The 24,452-nt window shown below is 38.9% G+C and overlaps 2 protein-coding genes, 1 long non-coding RNA gene and 1 pseudogene across 3 annotated transcripts; all 4 read left to right on the forward strand.

The window, feature by feature from the left end:
- The first annotated feature begins 1,839 nt into the window (after window positions 1–1,839).
- On the forward strand, window positions 1,840–8,760 carry LOC122863175 (annotated as a pseudogene).
- An 8-nt stretch (window positions 8,761–8,768) lies between these two features.
- On the forward strand, window positions 8,769–11,298 carry LOC122863179. Its single transcript, XR_006374938.1, has 3 exons — window positions 8,769–9,457; window positions 10,641–10,762; window positions 11,198–11,298. It is a non-coding gene; the product is annotated as an uncharacterized LOC122863179 (long non-coding RNA).
- Window positions 11,299–11,459: 161 nt separating this feature from the next.
- On the forward strand, window positions 11,460–12,791 carry LOC122863178 (polyunsaturated fatty acid lipoxygenase ALOX12-like). Its single transcript, XM_044169393.1, has 3 exons — window positions 11,460–11,557; window positions 12,184–12,354; window positions 12,466–12,791. The coding sequence occupies exons 1-3, from the start codon at window positions 11,507–11,509 to the stop codon at window positions 12,643–12,645; spliced, it is 402 nt and encodes a 133-aa protein (XP_044025328.1). The 5' UTR covers window positions 11,460–11,506; the 3' UTR covers window positions 12,646–12,791.
- Window positions 12,792–15,967: 3,176 nt separating this feature from the next.
- Window positions 15,968–24,250, forward strand: LOC122863174 (hydroperoxide isomerase ALOXE3-like). The gene is made up of 15 exons (XM_044169382.1): window positions 15,968–16,063; window positions 16,149–16,304; window positions 16,543–16,747; window positions 16,867–16,948; window positions 17,050–17,172; window positions 17,302–17,405; window positions 17,897–18,069; window positions 18,253–18,396; window positions 18,565–18,768; window positions 21,736–21,822; window positions 21,941–22,107; window positions 22,270–22,391; window positions 22,503–22,603; window positions 22,949–23,119; window positions 23,256–24,250. The coding sequence occupies exons 2-15, from the start codon at window positions 16,158–16,160 to the stop codon at window positions 23,433–23,435; spliced, it is 2,010 nt and encodes a 669-aa protein (XP_044025317.1). The 5' UTR covers window positions 15,968–16,063; window positions 16,149–16,157; the 3' UTR covers window positions 23,436–24,250.
- Window positions 24,251–24,452: the final 202 nt, after the last annotated feature.

Below are 24,452 nucleotides of genomic sequence, written 5' to 3' on the forward strand. Positions count from 1 at the left end.
AGACAGATAAAAGGGGGTTTTACGGTTGCACAGAATATGTTTATCAAGTGCTGTCAATGCCTGTATAAGAAAAAAGAAATAACTAAAGTAAATTGATAAAATTAATACATAATATTATGTATATACTATATGTTTGGGAAACTGAATAATAGGAAGATCTTATTTAGTACACTGCTTTCCAGTTGGAATCCATGATATTATACAGAATGGTATCTATAGCCCTTGTCAGTGTCACCATACTCTGCCTTAGTTGTGACACATCAACAATTTGTGTAGTCTTTACTAAACTAAAAGGATATTTTCTTATTATGATGCTTATGGCATATCTAGAGTACAAGAGCTCAGTCCACCATTGTTGTCTATAGGGCAAAACAGATGGGTTTTCAAAAGTGGAATAGAAAATCAATGCAACGCCCTATTCACTTTGACATTTTCATTTCCCCAACTTCTGCTATACAGGGAAATGTCACATTTCCCTTTCACATATGTGAGTGGAGTGGATGGTGGTAATTATTATTTACTGAAACGATTCCTGCAGGGAGTGACAGACACAGGACGAACTATTCACCTGCTAGCCCCTCTGCGGAAGTCAAAGCTCTCTTCAGTAAAGTGTTTCAGGACACTGACAGTATTTCCTTGGCTGAGTAATAATGTTGAGTGATTTGTGCACTGTAGCTCTGCCTTTCTTGGAAGAAACAGAAGAACCTGTGGTGCTTGTACCCAATGTATATTTCAACTTTGTTTTTAAGCCTTCACTTACAGTATCCAGTAGAGCTCCACTGAAAGCAGTGTGCATCTGTTATGGTGGTAGGGCTCGTGGCAAACCCTTCTTCCAACAGGCATTTGCAAACTGGCATTTTGTATGGCTAAAAGCTAATGGGTCCTTACCTTAGCGGTTAGAATTTACATATCTAAATTCTAATATGCAAAATGTTCTGTATAACTGGATCTGAGCTACTATGAACTCCAGCAAGATCATAGTTCATCAGAGAAAATCAATTAACTATCCATCAATAACTTAATCAGAATTACAAGGCTGAATCTGTATGTAAAAAAACCCTTCTCTTAAATAAGTTCAACCCGTAAGTATAATTTTACCTTGTTCTTAAAAATATTATGTTTAATGTCTGCATTGGATTGTTTATATTCTGTTTTCTCTGTATCTGTATTGTATATTATGCTTTCTCAATAAAGATTAGTATTATTAGAAAATATTTATGTAATATGTGAGGCTGTACTGAGGCACAGCAGTGCTTTGACCTGAATGCTTATTTCAGCATGCAAACATGTTCACACTGACAATTCTAACATGCTGATGTTAGCAGGTATAATGTTCACCATGGTCACCATCTATGTTTAGCGTGTTAGTATGCTAACATTTGCTAATTAGCACTAAAGACAAAGTACAGCTGAGGCTTATGGTCAGTTTTGCAGGGAGGTATAAACCAAAGTACTGGACAATGCCCTGCACTTTAGGGGATAAGCTGCTGACCATGAACCTCTATGTCCCTGGTTCAAATCCGATTGTGGACCTTTGTTGCCCATCTCTCCCTCAGTTCCCTCCGTCATTTCTCTCTACTATTGCTATCTAATAAAGGCATAAAATGACTAAATACACTAATACTATAAAACTAATACACGCACACACATACAGTGTATATATATATACAGTATATAAGTATATATATAGAAGGTATGATTTCCATTTACATATGGAAGGTGTGATTTTCATGTGAATTTGCAAATGTGTTATTTCCAGTGAAGATAAAGGGTTTAAAGTAACCTTTTCTAAAAGTTTGAATTTTTACAAATCATAACCAAATGATCTGTTAAACTAAAGGTGGGAGGAGCATGAGATGTGGAGACATAAAAAAGGAGCAAAACTGAGAAGAGCAAGGGCCAAATAAAGCCAAAAGGTAGGTGATGCAGGTATTTTGCTTGAAAAATATTAACATTTGCCATTGACTGTAGATATTTAATTTTTCATTCCAATCCACTCAGACCGTGACCATGGCTGAGTACAAGCTCGAAGTGACAACAGGTGACATGACAAATGCAGGAACATTTGACCACATACATGTCACCTTATTTGGAACTGGAGGGAAGAGTGAGCGAACTGAGTTGGACAACTTTGGAGTAGATTTTAAAACTGGGATGGTAAGTTGAACCCAATAGTTGACCATTGTTCATGTAGGAGTCTCGAATTTGTTCTTATTTTGTGCATCCATTGTGCATTTGTCTATGCAAGTACATGTCTAGATACATTTTACTGCACTTATTTTAAGTGTTGCATTTGCTTTGTCCATCCTATTTGTTGATCTTCCTTCATGTAATTCATACTTTCCTACTTTGTCACAGACATGAAGTATAATGTACATTAACCCTTTTTCCCCAGACAGGGATATACACTGTGAGAACCAATTTGTCTCTGGGGAAACTTCTGCTGGTCAAGGTGGAGAAAGAGCCTTTTCTCTTCTCCCAGAAGATGAGTGGTACTGCTCCAAAATAGTGGTGACGACTCCAGAAGGAGATGTCATTCTTTTCCCCTGTTACAGATGGATCTCCAGGGGAGAACTGGTGGAGCTGAGAGGGGGGAGAGGTCTGCTCGAAATTCCCTAAACAATTATTGGATGCCACTAATTAGAGTTTTTGTGCCAATCTTTTTGGTAGTTATGTCACTTAAAATTTTACTAATGTTATGTTGTTTTTATGCCTCAGCCATGAAGAATTTTGAGGAGGACCATCCCCTGTCCATTGACCATCGGGAAAAAGAGCTGATACTTAAAAAGAGCATGTACCAGTAAGTTCACGTGTGCAGTATGCCCCTACAGCTGCAGTTTGTCTCAGGAGCTTATTTGTGCAAATCTTTATGTGATTTTCTTTTTGCTTTTCCTTTTTTAGATGGAAGATTATTGATCAAAGGCTACCACACGTTAGTCATTTCAAAAATATGTCTGAGCTCCCAGCTGAAATCTGCTTTTCTATGTCCAAATCAATGGGAATACTTTATACAAAAAGAATGACGTGAGTCAGTGATTCCATTATAATCTGTGGCTTATTTGTAAGGCAAAAGCTATATTTTTTATTTTGAAGCTTTAATGTCAGTATATTGTTTAACTGTCTGCATTTAGCTTTTACCCGTTCTTATTTCAGTGGTGCTGAACTCATGTTTAAGGGGCTGGTTGGATCTACTGAACAATGGAAAAACATTGAGGACATGAAAAAAATCTTCTGGTCCAAAAGGACAAAAATGTCAGGTAGAGTTTTAGTTCTGCTATTTAACTCACCTCAACACTGTCATTCTTATAGTTTCATAGCAACAGGTGACTATGCATACAAGCATACGTGGCACTTATACATGTATATGTGCCAATAAGTAAACTTAACGAAACAGGCCTAGGCGCTCAGTAGAAAGAAAAAACATTGAAATAAATATTTCTATGCTACAAGTTGGGTTCAATACATGATGGTTGGCTCACTCATAACTAAAAGTTTAGATATATTTTCAATAGGTTACATAGTGCTGATGGACAGCTACAACATGAAAGGTGACGCTGTGCCTATTGCATGGCCCATGGCTTACTGCTGGCCTTAAAGCTGCACTTATCACTGTGTGTAATGTGTCAGAGCACATGTAAGAACAACAAGGGTAAATTACCTGAGGCTCTATTAAATATGTAAATTAACTTTAGTACATAACACCTAATACATCTAATGTAATCTCATTTGCCAAATGCCATTCTTCTAGAGTATATTACAGAACACTGGAAGGAAGATGACTTTTATGGATTCCAGTTTCTGAATGCAATCAACCCCACTGTGATCAAACGCTGCTCAGAGCTTCCCCCAAACTTTCCAGTCACAGAGGAGATGGTGAAGCCGTTCCTGGAAAAGGGAAGCTCTCTGCAGAAGGAAATGGAGGTATGAAAGATGAGTGGCTTAAATGGGTGATAATCTTTGCTTTGAGAGATGTTTTGTACGTTTGAAGAGTGTACTTATATCACAGTGAAAAGTCCCTGAATCCTGTTGCCTCGATTTATTACAAATCTGTGATACCTCTTGATATCTTAAACACACTCTCTTCTGTCTTTCCTTCCTGTACAGAAAGGCAATATATTCCTCTCTGACCAGAAGAAGATGGATGGAATTCCAGCTAGAGCCCAAAAAGGTGAACCTCTGCACGTGACTGCTGGTCTCTGTTTGTTCTACTTGAACCCAGAAAACAAACTGATGCCAATTGCAATACAGGTATCTAACTGATACAAGTCAGTGACAGTATTTATACTGTATAAATTTAAGTAAAATCGTTATTCTAGTCACACAATCATATTACATTCCATGGTACATAAGTATGTTTTCAGAAGTCCTGTTATACTATTTTATGTAAAAATTAAATATGTTTTTCTCACATTACAGTTGCATCAACAACCTTCTGAGCAGAACCCCATCTTTCTGCCCAGTGACCCGGAGACGGACTGGCTGCTAGCCAAGATGTTTATTAAAAATGCAGATTCCATGGATCATCAAGCAGTCCATCACCTCCTGAACACTCACTTTCTGACAGAAGTCTATGCTGTTGCCACTCTCCGCAGCTTCCCTGTGATTCATCCCCTCCACAAGGTATAATTACACAGCAGAGATCATAGTGCTGTGCACTTTTTTTCTATTCCATTGATCTGACCTGATGATTCGACTTTTATTGATTGATTTTTGTTCAGGTATTTTTGGGGGCGTTTTATGTCTTTATTAGAGAGTCAATAGTAGAGAAGAGACAGGAAATTAGTGGAAACGGAGATAAGGAATGCATCCAATAGAAGTCCCCAGTAGAACTTTAAACAGCATGTTTGGATTGCAGATACATCAGAATTCATTACAGCTTTTTTCTTTTTTCTTTTATTTGTAGGGAATTTTTCAGGTTCATAAACAGAACTACAGAATGTAATATATATTATAACTAACCACGTTCCCCTTCTGCAAATTTGTACATCCTCGATTCCTTTCCTTGCCTCCTCTCCTCCGTCTTAGTCCCTCCCTACTGAGATGCGAGCGGAAGAGGCGAGGAAGAGACACGAGGAGAGAGGAGTTGAGGAGTCGAGGAAGCAGGCATTTAATGAAATGAGACATCCTTGCGTTGGAGCCATCTTTTTAAAGTGAAGTCAATTAAATATGACGTGTGGCACAGCTGCATCATCTCTCCATTGTCACGCCTCATTTATACGTCACGGTTGCCGAAAAGCGACTCTGTCCGTGACCCTATACGTGTACCCTGCCTGTCTACCTGCCTACCTATACCTCAACCCCCTCTCCCGCATTCCTTGTGTGTCTTTATGCCGTATCGTGTATCTAAAAAAGTCTGCTCTTCGAAGCATGAAAACATTTCTTATTTGCTCACATGATTGCCAGTGTTATGTTTTTTAAACCACACATCTATCTGTTGTAAAGTCCTTCAGATACAGTCCTTCAGCCTATACAAGGAATTTGCTTGGTTAAGCCAACTGTATTCTCCAAATTTTTAGAGTGAACCGAATCCCTCCCCCATTTGAGTATCTCGTAGAGACATGTCTAAGAAAGGTAGCACATTGACGTGCATCACACAAAGGCTCTTTTCACTATTAAACCCTTATGTATGTGTATAATCCTTCATCCGTGTTTGCAAGGGTCTTAATAGTGCAGACCAAAGAGTCCAACTCCACCATTCTAATTAGATAACTGTAATGTTGTAATCCAAATTATATCTTTACAGAAAAATGTGGTATATAAGAACAACACTATCAATGTAGATCCAATGATGCACTCAGTAAGCCTGTCAATGTCCTCTCCATGAGGCTCACAGAGTGCATCCCAGTTTGTCACCTCAAAACATCCCTGAAGTGTCTCATAGGCCTCCTCTGACCATCTCCTCACTGTCCTTGTGGTCACAGGCTGCCTTTTACCAGAGGCACATAGCAGGGTTTGAGATGAACCAGGTTGTGGTCTGACCTACCCAAGGGGGAGAGGGGGGAAGAGTTGTATGCATCCTTAACCTTAGCATACAGCAGGTCCACTGTCAATAATTTATTGTTTTCCATAAATGGGGATTCCCCTCTGAGCATGACTTTTCACTCAGTTTCCAAATATACAGTAGCTTTTAAAGTGACAATTAGAAAAACTTGTTGGAGATCATGAACTTTGTATCCATCAGGGTTTACTCTTGCACTAGAAGAAAAACTGTTTTCAGTTGCATTTGGTTACGGCCTCCGTTGGTGACCAACACACCCAGGATGTGCTTTCCTGTTTGCTGAAATGAGCATCTTATTTTGACTTTTAATTGAATTCCCTCTGTCTGTACAGCTGCTGCTTCCACACTTCCGCTACACTCTCCACATCAACACTGGAGCTCGCACAACTCTTTTTGGACCTGATGGGGCTTTAAGCATAGTATGGCTCTTTAACATACATATTGCTGAATATTCAGACTATTCCAATTATATTGCACCATTGCAAAACTGAGTTTTAACCTTAGATTTTTAAATTTTTTTATTTATATTACTTTTTACAATGTAAGACGGTGTAGTCCCTCATTCGTCCAGGAGTGTTCTATCGTAGAAAAGGTTTCAGTCGTAGTCATCTGGACACTGTTTTCAGAAATTTCAGAATTTTTTCACAATTGAGAATGACTTCCGGATGGGAGCCGAAACGTCTTGATTCTGAAAACAGTGTCCAGATGACTACGACTGAAACCTTTTCTACGATTTTTACAATGTAGACTTTACTCAAGAAAAATGTCTGATGGTAAATATTTGTGTATTATTGATTATTAGAGTTCACTCGGATTTGATGGATTGAGAGAGCTCATGAGAAGGTCTCTCTCTGAATTGACCTACAGCTCGCTCTGTCTGCCAGAGAACATAACTGCACGAGGACTGCAGTCTATCCCCAACTTCTACTACAGAGATGATGGCCTGAAGCTGTGGAACATCATCAACAGGTTACCTTTGAATAAATACTGCAACTGTCCATACTGATCTATTTTACAAGCAACAGCTTACGGGCAAATGTAGAGGGGAGTTTACATTTGAGCGTTGTCTTTCAGTCTTTTTTCACATACAAATGTAATTATTTAAAATTTAAAATCAAACTGTTTTGTGTTTACCAGCTTTGTGAAGGCAGTGGTGGAGTACTATTATCCCTCTGACAGTGACGTCCGTAAAGATACTGAGCTGCAGGAATGGATCAGTGAGATATTCACACATGGCTTGTTAGGAAACAAAGGCTCAGGTATTTAAACCATGTAGACGGACGGACGGACGGACGGACGGACAGACAGACAGATAGATAGACACATATATAGATAGATGGGTTAATTAACTGATAATGATTGTGCTGCCAACAGGGTTTCCAGCAAGCTTTCATACTGTCGAGGAAGTGATCAAGTTCATCACTATGGTGATCTTCACAGCGACAGCTCAACATGCTGCAGTCAATAATGGACAGGTGAGGCAATGGATAGTTTTGAAAATAAAAAACATCTTTAAGTTTAAACAAATACGATAACTGATCAAACACTTCAAATGTATGGAACAAGAGGCAGATCTGGAGTGTGTTGTATCGGTTACAATTTGTCTTTTAATAATTCCCATTAGCAGGGCATTAGCTGAGCATTACAGGTAAATTTCCTATGTAGGTTTACATCCCTTTTTCTGTAATGTTTAACATTAGATTCAATTTATTAAATTAGTTTTCAATCAAAGCTGGGCCTACAACTATACAATATATAATAAAAAATATATAAATATAAATAACTGAAGTGACATATTGAAGTTTCTTTCATAATTTAGTTTGACTACTACGCCTGGCTGCCTAATGCCTCGCTCCTGCTGCGCAAACGTCCTCCAACCACTAAGGGGAAGTCAAGCATGAAGACAATTTTGGAGACCCTCCCAAATGTTGGAGACACAGTCAGCTTTGTAGCAATTGCTTGGCTGCTTTCAGACAAATACACCGATGTGGTAAGTATGGTGTTAATGAATACTTACAGTATATTATGGCCTATCCACTTTTTAAAAATGCTCTTTTTATACCACAAAATGCTGTGTCAGTCTAAGTTTCAGTCTTCTTTTTTTTTGTTTGTAATTTTGGCAGGTTCCCTTGGGTACATACCCTGAAGAACAATTCGATGAGCCTGCTCCAAAGCAGATGATCAAGGAATTTCAAGCAAAGTTGTCCTATCTCAGTGAAGAAATTACAACAAGAAACTCTAAGCTTAAAGTACCCTACATATATCTGAATCCTTCTCAGATAGAGAACAGTATAACTATTTAAGAAAGTCTGAGCCATTATGCATTAGGAGATTGTATCCTTGCATTTCTCAACATGCAAGCAGGGAGGTGTGTTTGAATTTAGTACATACAATAGGTAAGGTGTTAGAGACAGTTAGTGAGGTGTTGCATGCTGGGACAAGATGATTATATTTTATTAGTATCATGATGAGTGGGCCCGTGGTATGGTAACATATGGACCTACTGTATGTTAACTGGTTAACACGGGAAGTAATAGCTTAAACATTACCTGTTGCTTTCTGCGTGATTTTTCTGCAACTGATTTTGTCGTATCAGACTTCTACAAGTGCATAGCATTCATTTTTACTTAAGTAAAAATAGAACTACTTTGTGTTTAACACCAGTCACGATGATTTCGAGCATATGGCTCAGAACAGAGTTCCTCTTTATGTGATTAGAAATCAAAAACAGAAATTTAACTTCAGGAATTCTTTTATGTATTTCTTTTGCCTTTCCTCTAAAACATTAAGAGCATGAGGACAGAGATGAATTAGATATAGCTGTGTAGTATTCATAACTGTATGTAACCAGAGGGTTTTTTGCAGGGTTATGTTTTATTAAGTATAAGGGAAATGCCTGAATTCTTAACCTAAAATATCAAAATAAAGGTGTCTAATGTGTGTAATTAGCTCTGTTGGGTTTCTGTACTCTCCACTTTACTGTCTCCTAACTCAGATTCAGTAAAGGTTTTTAGTTGTTCAGATCTGCAAACTCCATCTAGTTTTACTACATGACTTCTTAACCTTAACAACTGAGACTTGACATGAAGCCCCATTAAAGAATGACTTAACACTTAATCCACTCGTGTACAGTCCCTTTATTTTGCTATTAAGTGATCCTGAGCCCACCCTATAGTGTTCATTACAGCAGAAGTAATTTTTATTTTTCCAAGAAAATCCAGTAATTCTGTCCTCTAGATGGGGCAAGCAGGCAGGCAGAGAACAAAAGTGGGTGAGGACGTGAGACACAGGGAAAACACAGGTTAGTATGGATACGAAAAGTAGAGCATAACAAACAGTAGACTTGGCTGTAGCGTCTGTACCACATAGGCAAACTGAACAATCTGACGAAGAGTGGAGAGGAGAGCTGGGGTTTTATACAGCAGGAGCTTAATGACTGGATGAGTCGTAGGTGTGCAGGTGAGGTAGAATGCCACTCCCAGACAAGGACACACACACACACACACACACAGAGAGAGAGATAGAGAGAGAACAAACAGGGAACAAATGGGAAACACAAGGAAGGGGAGAGAACAACTGGAGACACTAGGAAAGAGGGAGAGGCAGAGCCGGACCATGACAACTATTACTATAACAAGACATTACCACACGACCACCACATCACAAGCCATCAATATACCATAAACAAATACCATAAAGAAAAGAAGAGACACAAACAAATAATGATCATTACTATCATCATTCTTCTAAACTTCAAAACCAAAATAAATGCAATATGTCTTCAGTTTCAGATTTACAGAAGCGACAGTTTTCATCCTCTTCCATACCTCAAATAAAGGGCATTTTCTTGTGGGCAGTATTTTGTATATATATATGTATATATATATATATATTGTGACTTAGTATTTATAGCAGAGTTAAATTATACACCTGTCTCCATGGCAATAGGGTATCAAATATCCCCTAACAGTACGATTGAAATTTATCTGGCTTATCATTCAAATCGTATGCCCTCAAGAAAAATGTGTACATAAAAAAATGTATCATTTTCCTTTTAAGCCAAAGACACTTTTCAGAGATGGTTTACACACAAACAATTTTCTTCTAGCATTTTTCACCTTTTTCTACCAAACCAAAGGAGTCGCAGCTACTAACTGATAACATCTGAATTCTGAACAAAATGCTCCAATTTTTTTCACAAAATAACTCACATGAATAGATGTTACCATTCAAATCAATTATATCATTTATAAAGAAAATGCACTTTTGAACAAACTGTTCCCAGAAAATAGGTCATCTATTGATTAATATATTGGAATTAAATCACATAATTTGTTGCAAAATGGCATCAACTTTCTACTAGTAAGCTGGAGTTTGCAGTGTTGATCAGTGTTACAATGTTGATAGTAAATTAACATCCTCCCTACCACTAGTTTACATCCCCTGTTCTGTTACTCTCCTTTGACTCTGCTGCATCTGCTGAGGATTAAATATATGGCACATTAGATACATTATTTGAAACAAAACGTAGCTAAAACTGGATCAGCATTAACATTCTGCTTTCATTAGCTATTGTAATTCATAATTCAACTTAGAAATGTATTCACCATTCTGATTCTGGTACCATTATTGTTGTCCTCAGCTTTGTCAAGGCAATGGTGGCATATTATTATCCATCTGACAGTGAAGTGTCTGCAGATTCAGAGCTCCAGGAATGGGTCAATGAGATCTTCTACTATGGATTTCTGGGAAATGGTGACTCAGGTGTGTCACTTGTGGCTAACAGTCTGTTATGTTCACCTCTTCTAAATTGCTTGAATAAATATTTAGTATGTAAAACCTTGAGGCTCTGCAGGAGTCCTTTTTCTAGGAGACAGACAGACCAGGTCTCATCTGATCTGCATGTCATCCTTTTTATTTATTTTGAGCTATAAAATTATCTTTTAATTATGAATGGAGGGGATGGACTGAAGAGACATTCAAGGACTCTGCACGTGTAAGCCCATTTTCCACAAATCATGTATGCTTTACATGACTAACAAGCATAAACATAAGCATAAATATACCTTTTTTTTGTTAGTTTTTTTCATTTTCCAGGCAGTTACTGGATTAATACATTTCAGTATGTTATGAAACTCAACTTACACAGATTTTAAACTTGCCTGTAATTGATCATTTCTACATTTTATCTTATACCAGGGTTGCGAGAGAAGTACACACTGACTGGGGCGCCTTGTATCACAGGGCTGAGACACATTCGCTTACATTCACACCTATGGGTAGAGAAGGAATGCATTAAAAATCTATCACATTCCAGGAAATGGACAGCAGTATGTAAAGGATGAAAAATACAATTATGGTATAATATACCATATATAGATATAAATTGTACAAAAAGGGACTAGACGCTTTGCTCTATATTGTAGTAGATTTATATTAACAAGAACATTCCTGACAGGAATCCTTTCAAACTTTCAAACGGTGGAGGAACTTATCAAGTTTGTCACTATGGTGATCTTCACGTCATCAGCGCAGCATTCTGCAGTGAACAGTGCACAGGTAGACATTTTTGTAATGCTGAGAATTAACACCTGTTGGATTACTGACAAGATCACAGAGGGTAAAAATAATGCAATAATTGTAAATTGTCCTCAAAGGTAAATTTACCTTTTTTACATTAGCCTTTTTTCTTTCATCAATGAATTATAATACATTTACTTGAAACGGTAGATGAAAATTAAAAATAGACTTCAAGGAATAGTTTGACATTTTGGGAAATACGCTCATTTGCTTTCTGGCTAAGACTTGGCATGAAAAAATTGATACTACTCTTGTGTTTTGTATGGTAAATATGAAGCTGCAGCCAGTTAGCTTAGCACAGCATCAAGACTTAAAAAGGCTAGCCTGGCTCTGTCCAAAGGTAACAAAATCAACCTACCAACACCTCTAAAGTTCACTGATTTAACACGTTATACATCTTGTGTTTTAATGTGTATAAAAAGTGTAAAAGACAATTTGTCGTTTTATTAATTAAGCTAACTGGCTGTTGGGCTGTAATGTATTACTTAGTAACATTTAACAGTAAGAGTAATGGAATAATTTCTCAAAATGTCTAACTATTTCTGTAATTGTACAGCTCAAGGTTAATAGTGCTTGTGTTAATGGCTGCTGTATGTCTTCCAAAGTTTGATTTAATAGGTTGGATTCCCAATGGTCCACTGTTGCTGCACCAAGCTCCACCAACAACAAAGGGACAGTCAAGCACGGAGGCCATCTTGGCGACTCTGCCAAATAAATATTCTGCAGGACTTTTTATGTCATTTGTGTGGCTGATCAGCAGGAAATATGATGATTTTGTAAGTTTGACATGTAGTTTTTCCTGTTCTGCCAGAGTTGTGACTAGCAATTCTCCTCCTCTCATAGATTGCCCATTCCCTAACATGACATTTTGGTTTTGTCTTTGTCAGGTACCTCTGGGAACTTATCCCGAGCAACGCTTTGATGAGTCTGCAGCTTTACAGATGATCAAGGATTTTCAAGCAGAGCTGTCATCCCTCAGTGTGGTTATTACCAAGAGGAACTCAGAGCTTGAGCTGCCTTATGATTACTTGAACCCTAAAGAAATAGACAACAGTGTAAATATTTGACCAGGATCATGTTTTCAACAACTAGCTTTGTTGTCATAGCTTTGTTGTCCAGTGTCCTGCAAACATTGTGTATCTGCTGAGACAGTGATTCCTGTACTGTAACTGACACTGTTGGCTTAACCTGAAAGTAAAGATTCACACATTTATATGGGTGAGGTACTTTGTTCTGGTTAGTTGTACAATAGCTTTGCAGTAAACAATTCAATTACACTTGCATGTTCAGGCGAAAGGTGTTGTTCCACTACATTTTAGAGGCCATACTAAGTAAATATTCTGTTGTGTCTCTCAGCCACTGTTTTCTTGTTGGGGGTATATGCTGTCATGACTTCGATGCCTTTCCCAAACCAGTCCCTCTCAACTAACAGTCACACACATGCACACACAGCAATGTTTCATTTGTTTTCTTCAAGCACATGCACTCAATTAAGGAATATTATTTATATAAATTAAAAAAACGGAATTACGTTAGTATTTTTAGTTGAAGTGATGATCATCTGTTATCAAAGAACCAGGGATTGTGTTAAGTTAACTCAGTTTTTAGCCATGCTAGCGGCATTGCTCTAGAGATGTTGGTCGATCGGGCTGTCATTTTGGTCCAAACTCGGATATGTCAACAACTATGGGATGGATTGTCATGGCATTTTGCACAGACCGTCAAAGTCCCCAGATGATGACGACTTCTAATGCTTTTTGTTGATTTTCACCAACTTTTCCTCTAGCTCCACCATGAAGTTGACATTTGTGGTTCAGAGGGAAATATCTTGTTGGATTGTCATTTTGCTACAGATATTCAAGATCCCTAGAGGAAAAATTCTAATGACTTTGGTGATACTCTTATTTTTCCTGTAGTGGCAACAGGAGGTCAAACTTCTCAACTAGCCTGTGAAATATTTCAACATGTACTCAAAGGATTGGCACAAAATATTGTACAGACATTCATAGTTCAGACTATGTATCCTAATGATTTTGGTGATCCCGTGACCTTTTCTCTAGTGCCACCACGAGAGTGGCATTTGTTTTTGTAGAAATATCTCAGCTATTGGATGAATTGCAGAAAACTTTGGTACAAACATTCGCGGTCCCCAAAGGATGAATTGTAATCACTTGGATCCCCTGATGTTTCATCTAGCATCATCATTAATTAATTTGTCCAATACTCTGGTTTATGACCAAATACCTAAAAGAAAAAAAACCCTGACATTCTCATCAGCCACAGCTGTACTTTGTGTTTAGTGCTAATTAGCAAATGCTAGTATGCAAACATGCTAAACTAAGAAGGTGAACATGGTAAACACAGACATCAAAGTTGTTTTTTTTGTGAGCATGTTAGCCTGATGACGTCAGCATTTAGGTCAATGTCTATTGACCTTAGTACAGAGCTGCTAGCATGGTTACAGACTCTTAGTCTTGTTTTAATCTTGCAATTTTGTGGAAGTGCAATACCAAATCACAGATGTTCCCCTTTAAGCAGTTAAAAGCTTTTCTTGTTGTGCAGACAAGACAGATAAAAGGGGGTTTTACGGTTGCACAGAATATGTTTATCAAGTGCTGTCAATGCCTGTATAAGAAAAAAGAAATAACTAAAGTAAATTGATAAAATTAATACATAATATTATGTATATACTATATGTTTGGGAAACTGAATAATAGGAAGATCTTATTTAGTACACTGCTTTCCAGTTGGAATCCATGATATTATACAGAATGGTATCTATAGCCCTTGTCAGTGTCACCATACTCTGCCTTAGTTGTGACACATCAACAATTTGTGTAGTCTTTACTAAACTAAAAGGATATTTTCTTATTATGATGCTTATGGCATATCTAGAGTACAAGAGCTCAGTCCACCATTGTTGTCTATAGGGCAAAACAGATGGGTTTTCAAAAGTGGAATAGAAAATCAATGCAACGCCCTATTCACTTTGACATTTTCATTTCCCCAACTTCTGCTATACAGGGAAATGTCACATTTCCCTTTCCATATGTGAGTGGAGTGGATGGTGGTAATTATTATTTACTGAAACGATTCCTGCAGGGAGTGACAGACACAGGACGAACTATTCACCTGCTAGCCCCTCTGCGGAAGTCAAAGCTCTCTTCAGTAAAGTGTTTCAGGACACTGACAGTATTTCCTTGGCTGAGTAATAATGTTGAGTGATTTGTGCACTGTAGCTCTGCCTTTCTTGGAAGAAACAGAAGAACCTGTGGTGCTTGTACCCAATGTATATTTCAACTTTGTTTTTAAGCCTTCACTTACAGTATCCAGTAGAGCTCCACTGAAAGCAGTGTGCATCTGTTATGGTGGTAGGGCTCGTGGCAAACCCTTCTTCCAACAGGCATTTGCAAACTGGCATTTTGTATGGCTAAAAGCTAATGGGTCCTTACCTTAGCGGTTAGAATTTACATATCTAAATTCTAATATGCAAAATGTTCTGTATAACTGGATCTGAGCTACTATGAACTCCAGCAAGATCATAGTTCATCAGAGAAAATCAATTAACTATCCATCAATAACTTAATCAGAATTACAAGGCTGAATCTGTATGTAAAAAACCCTTCTCTTAAATAAGTTCAACCCGTAAGTATAATTTTACCTTGTTCTTAAAAATATTATGTTTAATGTCTGCATTGGATTGTTTATATTCTGTTTTCTCTGTATCTGTATTGTATATTATGCTTTCTCAATAAAGATTAGTATTATTAGAAAATATTTATGTAATATGTGAGGCTGTACTGAGGCACAGCAGTGCTTTGACCTGAATGCTTATTTCAGCATGCAAACATGTTCACACTGACAATTCTAACATGCTGATGTTAGCAGGTATAATGTTCACCATGGTCACCATCTATGTTTAGCGTGTTAGTATGCTAACATTTGCTAATTAGCACTAAAGACAAAGTACAGCTGAGGCTTATGGTCAGTTTTGCAGGGAGGTATAAACCAAAGTACTGGACAATGCCCTGCACTTTAGGGGATAAGCTGCTGACCATGAACCTCTATGTCCCTGGTTCAAATCCGATTGTGGACCTTTGTTGCCCATCTCTCCCTCAGTTCCCTCCGTCATTTCTCTCTACTATTGCTATCTAATAAAGGCATAAAATGACTAAATACACTAATACTATAAAACTAATACACGCACACACATGCAGTGTATATATATATACAGTATATACGTATATATAGAAGGTATGATTTCCATTTACATATGGAAGGTGTGATTTTCATGTGAATTTGCAAATGTGTTATTGTGTTATTTCCAGTGAAGATAAAGGGTTTAAAGTAACCTTTTCTAAAAGTTTGAATATTTAGAAATCATAACCAAATGATCTGTTAAACTAAAGGTGGGAGGAGCATGAGATGTGGAGACATAAAAAAGGAGCAAAACTGAGAAGAGCAAGGGCCAAATAAAGCCAAAAGGTAGGTGATGCAGGTATTTTGCTTGAAAAATATTAACATTTGCCATTGACCGTAGATATTTAATTTTTCATTCCAATCCACTCAGACCGTGACCATGGCTGAGTACAAGCTCGAAGTGACAACAGGTGACATGACAAATGCAGGAACATTTGACCACATACATGTCACCTTATTTGGAACTGGAGGGAAGAGTGAGCGAACTGAGTTGGACAACTTTGGAGTAGATTTTAAAACTGGGATGGTAAGTTGAACCCAATAGTTGACCATCGTTCATGTAGGAGTCTCGAATTTGTTCTTATTTTGTGCATCCATTGTGCATTTGTCTATGCAAGTACATGTCTAGATACATTTTACTGCACTTATTTTAAGTGTTGCATTTGCTTTGTCCATCCTATTTGTTGATCTTCCTTCATGTAATTCATACTTTCCTACTTTGTCACAGACATGAAGTATAATGTACATTAACCCTTTTTCCCCAGACAGGGATATACACTGTGAGAACCAATTTGTCTCTGGGGAAACTTCTGCTGGTCAAGGTGGAGAAAGAGCCTTTTTCTCTTCTCCCAGAAGATGAGTGGTACTGCTCCAAAATAGTGGTGACGACTCCAGAAGGAGATGTCATTCTTTTCCCCTGTTACAGATGGATCTCCAGGGGAGAACTGGTGGAGCTGAGAGGGGGGAGAGGTCTGCTCGAAATTCCCTAAACAATTATTGGATGCCACTAATTAGAGTTTTTGTGCCAATCTTTTTGGTAGTTATGTCACTTAAAATTTTACTAATGTTATGTTGTTTTTATGCCTCAGCCATGAAGAATTTTGAGGAGGACCATCCCCTGTCCATTGACCATCGGGAAAAAGAGCTGATACTTAAAAAGAGCATGTACCAGTAAGTTCATGTGTGCAGTATGCCCCTACAGCTGCAGTTTGTCTCAGGAGCTTATTTGTGCAAATCTTTATGTGATTTTCTTTTTGCTTTTCCTTTTTTAGATGGAAGATTGACGATCAAAGGCTACCACATGCCAGTAATTTCCAAAATATATCTGAGCTCCCAGCTGAAATCTGCTTTTCTATATCCAAATCAATGGAAATACTTTATACAAAAAGAATGACGTGAGTCAGTGATTCCATTATAATCTGTGGCTTATTTGTAAGGCAAAAGCTATATTTTTTATTTTGAAGCTTTAATGTCAGTATATTGTTTAACTGTCTGCATTTAGCTTTTACCCGTTCTTATTTCAGTGGTGCTGAACTCATGTTTAAGGGGCTGGTTGGATCTACTGAACAATGGAAAAACATCGAGGACATGAAAAAAATCTTCTGGTCCAAAAGGACAAAAATGTCAGGTAGAGTTTTAGTTCTGCTATTTAACTCACCTCAACACTGTCATTCTTATAGTTTCATAGCAACAGGTGACTATGCATACAAGCATACGTGGCACTTATACATGTATATGTGCCAATAAGTAAACTTAACGAAACAGGCCTAGGCCCTCAGTAGAAAGAAAAAACATTGAAATAAATATTTCTATGCTACAAGTTGGGTTCAATACATGATGGTTGGCTCACTCATAACTAAAAGTTTAGATATATTTTCAATAGGTTACATAGTGCTGATGGACAGCTACAACATGAAAGGTGACGCTGTGCCTATTGCATGGCCCATGGCTTACTGCTGGCCTTAAAGCTGCACTTATCACTGTGTGTAATGTGTCAGAGCACATGTAAGAACAACAAGGGTAAATTACCTGAGGCTCTATTAAATATGTAAATTAACTTTAGTACATAACACCTAATACATCTAATGTAATCTCATTTGCCAAATGCCATTCTTCTAGAGTATATTACAGAACACTGGAAGGAAGATGACTTTTATGGATTCCAGTTTCTGAATGCAATCAACCCCACTGTGATCAAACGCTGCTCAGAGCTTCCCCCAAACTTTCCAGTCACAGAGGAGATGGTGAAGCCGTTCCTGGAAAAGGGAAGCTCTCTGCAGAAGGAAATCGAGGTATGAAAGATGAGTGGCTTAAATGGGTGATAATCTTTGCTTTGAGAGATGTTTTGTACGTCTGAAGCGTGTACTTATATCACAGTGAAAAGTCCCTGAATCCTGTTGCCTCGATTTATTACAAATCTGTGATACCTCTTGATATCTTAAACACACTCTCTTCTGTCTTTCCTTCCTGTACAGAAAGGCAATATATTCCTCTCTGACCAGAAGAAGATGGATGGAATTCCAGCTAGAGCCCAAAAAGGTGAACCTCTGCACGTGACTGCTGGTCTCTGTTTGTTCTACTTGAACCCAGAAAACAAACTGATGCCAATTGCAATACAGGTATCTAACTGATACAAGTCAATGACAGTATTTATACTGTATAAATTTAAGTAAAATCGTTATTCTAGTCACACAATCATATTACATTCCATGGTACATAAGTATGTTTTCAGAAGTCCTGTTATACTATTTTATGTAAAAATTAAATATGTTTTTCTCACATTACAGTTGCATCAACAACCTTCTGAGCAGAACCCCATCTTTCTGCCCAGTGACCCGGAGACGGACTGGCTGCTAGCCAAGATGTTTATTAAAAATGCAGATTCCATGGATCATCAAGCAGTCCATCACCTCCTGAACACTCACTTTCTGACAGAAGTCTATGCTGTTGCCACTCTCCGCAGCTTCCCTGTGATTCATCCCCTCCACAAGGTATAATTACACAGCAGAGATCATAGTGCTGTGCACTTTTTTTCTATTCCATTGATCTGACCTGATGATTCGACTTTTATTGATTGATTTTTGTTCAGGTATTTTTGGGGGCGTTTTATGTCTTTATTAGAGAGTCAATAGTAGAGAAGAGACAGGAAATTAGTGGAAACGGAGATAAGGAATGCATCCAATAGAAGTCCCCAGTAGAACTTTAAACAGCATGTTTGGATTGCAGATACATCAGAATTCATTACAGCTTCCCTTTTTTCTTTTATTTGTAGGGAATTTTTCAGGTATTCTGAAAATCTTTAGAGTGAACCGAGTCCCTCCCCCATTTGAGTATCTCTTAGAGACATGTCTAAGAAAGGTAGCACATTGAGGTGCATCACACAAAGGCTCTTTTCACCATTAAACCGTTGCATATGTGTATAATCCTTAATCCGTGTTAGCAAGGGTCTTAATAGTGCAGACCAAAGAGTCCAACCCCACCATTCTAATTAGATAACTGTAATGTTATATCCCAAATAATATCTTTACAGAAAAATCAGAATCAGAAATACTTTATTGATCCCCGAGGGGAAACTCTTTCGTTACAGCTGCTCACTATCACATCAATGCACACAGGAATAGAAGTACTAAGCAAATCAAAATGTAATACACTATAATACAGCTAAGATAAATTAAGTACAAAGTGGATATAAGTATAAAAGCTAAAATAAGTGTAAGTACAAAAGTGGATTTACAGGTAGTAAATGAGTATTGTCAGATTAAGTGTAGCAGATTAACCAGATTATTAGATTGTGGCTATTGCACAGCAGTAATATAAGTATGAATAAATATCAATAAATAGATAATATTAAACTGAAAACAGAATATATTGCACAGAAGTATTAAATAGAGAATATTGCACAATATTTCAAGTATTGCAGTGATGTTAGAGGGAGGAGTTTGATGGCCACAGGCAGGAATGACTTCCTGTGGCGCTCTGTGGTGCTTTTTGGGGGGATGAGTCTTTCGCTGAAGGTACTCCTTTGATTGACCAGCACGTCATGGAGTGGGTGGGAGACGCTGTCCAAGATGGCATGTAGTTTGGCCAGCATCCTCCTCTCTGACACTACCGACAGAGAGTCCAGCTCCACCCCCACAATGTCACTGGCCTTACGGATCAGTTTGTTGAGTCTGTTAGCGTCCGCTACCCTCAACCTGCTGCCCCAGCATGCAACAGCATACAGTATAGCACTGGCCACCACAGACTCATAAAACATCCTCAGCATTGTCTGTCAGATGTTGAAGGACCTAAGCCTCCTCAGAAAATAGAGGTGGCTCTGGCCCTTCCTGTAAAGAGCTTGAGTGTTCTTAGCCCAGTCCAGTTTATTGACCATGTGTACTCGCAGGTACATGTAATCCTCTACAATGTCCACACTGACCCCCTGGATGGAAACCGGGGTCACTGGTGCCTTGGCCCTTCGTAGATCTACAACCAGCTCCTTAGACTTTGTCGCATTGAGCTGCAGATGGTTCTGCTCACACCATGAGACAAAGTTACCAACCACAGCCCTGTACTCAGTCTAATCACGACCGCTGATACATCCCACCACAGGAGAGTCATCAGAAAACTTCTGAAGGTGGCAGGTCTCTGGGTGGTAGCTGAAGTCCGTGGTGTAGGTGGTGAAGAGGAAGGGAGAGAGGACAGTCCCCTGGGGGGCCCCAGTGTTGCTGACCACGCTGTCTGACACACAGTGCTGCAGATGCATATGCTGTGGTCTGTCAGTCAGGTAGTCAACAATCCAGGACACGAGGGGGGCATCCACCTGCATCGCTGCCAGCTTCTCACCCAGCAGGGCTGGCCGGATGGTGTTGAAAGCACTGGAGAAGTCAAAAAACATGATCCTCACCGTGCTTGCCGGCTTGTCCAGGTGGGTGTGGATGCGGTTCAGCAGGAAGATGATGGCGTCCTCAACTCCCAGCCAGGGCTGGAAGGCAAAATGAAGGGGGTCCAGGAGGGGTCTGACCATGGGCCACAGCTGTTCCAGCACCAGTCTCTCCAGGGCCTTCATTATGTGGGAGGTCAGTGCCATCGGTCTGTAGTCCTTGGAGCCACTGGGACGCAGCATCTTTGGCACAGGAACGAGGCAAGATGTCTTCCACAGAAAAGGGACCCATTGAAGACTCAGGCTCAGGCATGGTGAAGGACTCCACATAGCTGGGGGGCACAGGCTTTTAGCACCCCGGGCCAAACGCCATCGGGGCCTGCAGCCTTGTTTGAGTGGAGTTTCATCAGCTGTCCTCTCACCTGGTCAGCAGTCAGGCACACAGCAGAGGTTACAGGCGGAGGAGGAGGGGAGTCGTCAGTCTGGAGAGGGCCGCTAGACTGAGTGCCAGATGAGGGGGGAGTAGGATTCTCCCAGGAAGATGGAGGAGGGGGGAGGAGCCAGTAAGCTTGTCAATGTCCTCTCCATGAGGCTCACAGAGTGCATCCCAGTTTGTCACCTCAAAACATCCCTGAAGTGTCTCATAGGCCTCCTCTGACCATCTCCTCACTGTCCTTGTGGTCACAGGCTGCCTTTTACCAGAGGCACATAGCAGGGTTTGAGATGAACCAGGTTGTGGTCTGACCTACCCAAGGGGGAGAGGGGGGAAGAGTTGTATGCATCCTTAACCTTAGCATACAGCAGGTCCACTGTCAATAATTTATTGTTTTCCATAAATGGGGATTCCCCTCTGAGCATGACTTTTCACTCAGTTTCCAAATATACAGTAGCTTTTAAAGTGACAATTAGAAAAACTTGTTGGAGATCATGAACTTTGTATCCATCAGGGTTTACTCTTGCACTAGAAGAAAAACTGTTTTCAGTTGCATTTGGTTACGGCCTCCTTTGGTGACCAACACACCCAGGATGTGCTTTCCTGTTTGCTGAAATGAACATCTTATTTTGACTTTTAATATTATTTCTTCTGTCTGTACAGCTGCTGCTTCCACACTTCCGCTACACTCTCCACATCAACACTGTAGGTCGCAAATCTCTTTTTGGACCTGATGGGGCTTTAAGCATAGTATGGCTCTTTAACATACATATTGCTGAATATTCAGACTATTCCAATTATATTGCAATGTAGACTTTACTCAAGAAAAATGTCTGATAGTAAATATTTGTGTATTATTGATTATTAGAGTTCACTTGGATATGATGGGATGAGAGAGCTCATGAGAAGGTCTCTCTCTGAAATGACCTACAGCTCGCTCTGTCTGCCAGAGAACATAACTGCACGAGGACTGCAGTCTATCCCCAACTTCTACTACAGAGATGATGGCCTGAAGCTGTGGAACATCATCAACAGGTTACCTTTGAATAAATACTGTCCATACTGATCTATTTTACAAGCAACAGCTTACGGGCAAATGTAGAGGGGAGTTTACATTTGAGCGTTGTCTTTCAGTCTTTTTTCACATACAAATGTAATTATTTAAAATTTAAAATCAAACTGTTTTGTGTTTACCAGCTTTGTGAAGGCAGTGGTGGAGTACTATTATCCCTCTGACAGTGACGTCCGTAAAGATACTGAGCTGCAGGAATGGATCAGTGAGATATTCACACATGGCTTGTTAGGAAACAAAGGCTCAGGTATTTAAACCATGTAGGCAGACAGACGGACGGACGGACAGACAGACAGATAGATAGACACATATATAGATAGATGGGTTAATTAACTGATAATGATTGTGCTGCCAACAGGGTTTCCAGCAAGCTTTCATACTGTCGAGGAAGTGATCAAGTTCATCACTATGGTGATCTTCACAGCGACGGCTCAACATGCTGCAGTCAATAATGGACAGGTGAGGCAATGGATAGTTTTAAAAATAAAAAACATCTTTAAGTTTAAACAAATATGATAACTGATCAAACACTTCAAATGTATGGAACAAGAGGCAGATCTGGAGTGTGTTGTATCGGTTACAATTTGTCTTTTAATAATTCCCATTAGCAGGGCATTAGCTGAGCATTACAGGTAAATTTCCTATGTAGGTTTACATCCCTTTTTCTGTAATGTTTAACATTAGATTCAATTTATTAAATTAGATTTTCATCAAAGCTGGGCCCACAACCATACAATATATAATAAAAAAATATATAAATATAAATAACTGAAGTGACATATTGAAGTTTCTTTCATAATTTAGTTTGACTACTACGCCTGGCTGCCTAATGCCTCGCTCCTGCTGCGCAAACGTCCTCCAACCACTAAGGGGAAGTCAAGCATGAAGACAATTTTGGAGACCCTCCCAAATGTTGGAGACACAGTCAGCTTTGTAGCAATGGTTTGGCTGCTTTCAGACAAATACACTGATACGGTAAGTATGGTGTTAATGACACTTACAGTAGGATCATTATGGCCTATCCACTTTTTAAAAATGCTCTTTTTATACCACAAAATGCTGTGTCAGTCTAAGTTTCAGTCTTCTTTTTTTTTGTTTGTAATTTTGGCAGGTTCCCTTGGGTACATACCCTGAAGAACAATTCGATGAGCCTGCTCCAAAGCAGATGATCAAGGAATTTCAAGCAAAGTTGTCCTATCTCAGTGAAGAAATTACAACAAGAAACTCTAAGCTTAAAGTACCCTACATATATCTGAATCCTTCTCAGATAGAGAACAGTATAACTATTTAAGAAAGTCTGAGCCATTATGCATTAGGAGATTGTATCCTTGCATTTCTCAACATGCATGCAGGGAGGTGTGTTTGAATTTAGTACATACAATAGGTAAGGTGTTAGAGACAGTTAGTGAGGTGTTGCATGCTGGGACAAGATGATTATATTTTATTAGTATCATGATGAGTGGGCCCGTGGTATGGTAACATATGGACCTACTGTATGTTAACTGGTTAACACGGGAAGTAATAGCTTAAACATTACCTGTTGCTTTCTGCGTGATTTTTCTGCAACTGATTTTGTCGTATCAGACTTCTACAAGTGCATAGCATTCATTTTTACTTAAGTAAAAATAGAACTACTTTGTGTTTAACACCAGTCACGATGATTTCGAGCATATGGCTCAGAACAGAGTTCCTCTTTATGTGATTAGAAATCAAAAACAGAAATTTAACTTCAGGAATTCTTTTATGTATTTCTTTTTGCCTTTCCTCTAAAACATTAAGAGCATGAGGACAGAGATGAATTAGATATAGCTGTGTAGTATTCATAACTGTATGTAACCAGAGGGTTTTTTGCAGGGTTATGTTTTATTAAGTATAAGGGAAATGCCTGAATTCTTAACCTAAAATATCAAAATAAAGGTGTCTAATGTGTGTAATTAGCTCTGTTGGGTTTCTGTACTCTCCACTTTACTGTCTCCTAACTCAGATTCAGTAAAGGTTTTTAGTTGTTCAGATCTGCAAACTCCATCTAGTTTTACTACATGACTTCTTAACCTTAACAACTGAGACTTGACATGAAGCCCCATTAAAGAATGACTTAACACTTAATCCACTCGTGTACAGTCCCTTTATTTTGCTATTAAGTGATCCTGAGCCCACCCTATAGTGTTCATTACAGCAGAAGTAATTTTTATTTTTCCAAGAAAATCCAGTAATTCTGTCCTCTAGATGGGGCAAGCAGGCAGGCAGAGAACAAAAGTGGGTGAGGACGTGAGACACAGGGAAAACACAGGTTAGTATGGATACGAAA

Source organism: Siniperca chuatsi, linkage group LG16 (assembly GCF_020085105.1).
Source record: "Siniperca chuatsi isolate FFG_IHB_CAS linkage group LG16, ASM2008510v1, whole genome shotgun sequence".
NCBI classification, from domain to species: Eukaryota; Metazoa; Chordata; class Actinopteri; order Centrarchiformes; family Sinipercidae; genus Siniperca; species Siniperca chuatsi.

Bases quoted from the DNA above. Each gene is read 5' to 3' on its own strand.
- LOC122863178 (XM_044169393.1), top strand. From the start codon at position 11,507: ATGGTGATCTTCACGTCATCAGCGCAGCATTCTGCAGTGAACAGTGCA. The intron at 11,558-12,183 runs GTAGACATTTTT...TGTCTTCCAAAG, and splicing joins CTGCAGTGAACAGTGCACAG to TTTGATTTAATAGGTTGGAT. The intron at 12,355-12,465 runs GTAAGTTTGACA...TGTCTTTGTCAG, and splicing joins GCAGGAAATATGATGATTTT to GTACCTCTGGGAACTTATCC.
- LOC122863174 (XM_044169382.1), top strand. From the start codon at position 16,158: ATGGCTGAGTACAAGCTCGAAGTGACAACAGGTGACATGACAAATGCA. The intron at 16,305-16,542 runs GTAAGTTGAACC...CTTTTTCCCCAG, and splicing joins TAGATTTTAAAACTGGGATG to ACAGGGATATACACTGTGAG. The intron at 23,120-23,255 runs GTAAGTATGGTG...TAATTTTGGCAG, and splicing joins CAGACAAATACACTGATACG to GTTCCCTTGGGTACATACCC.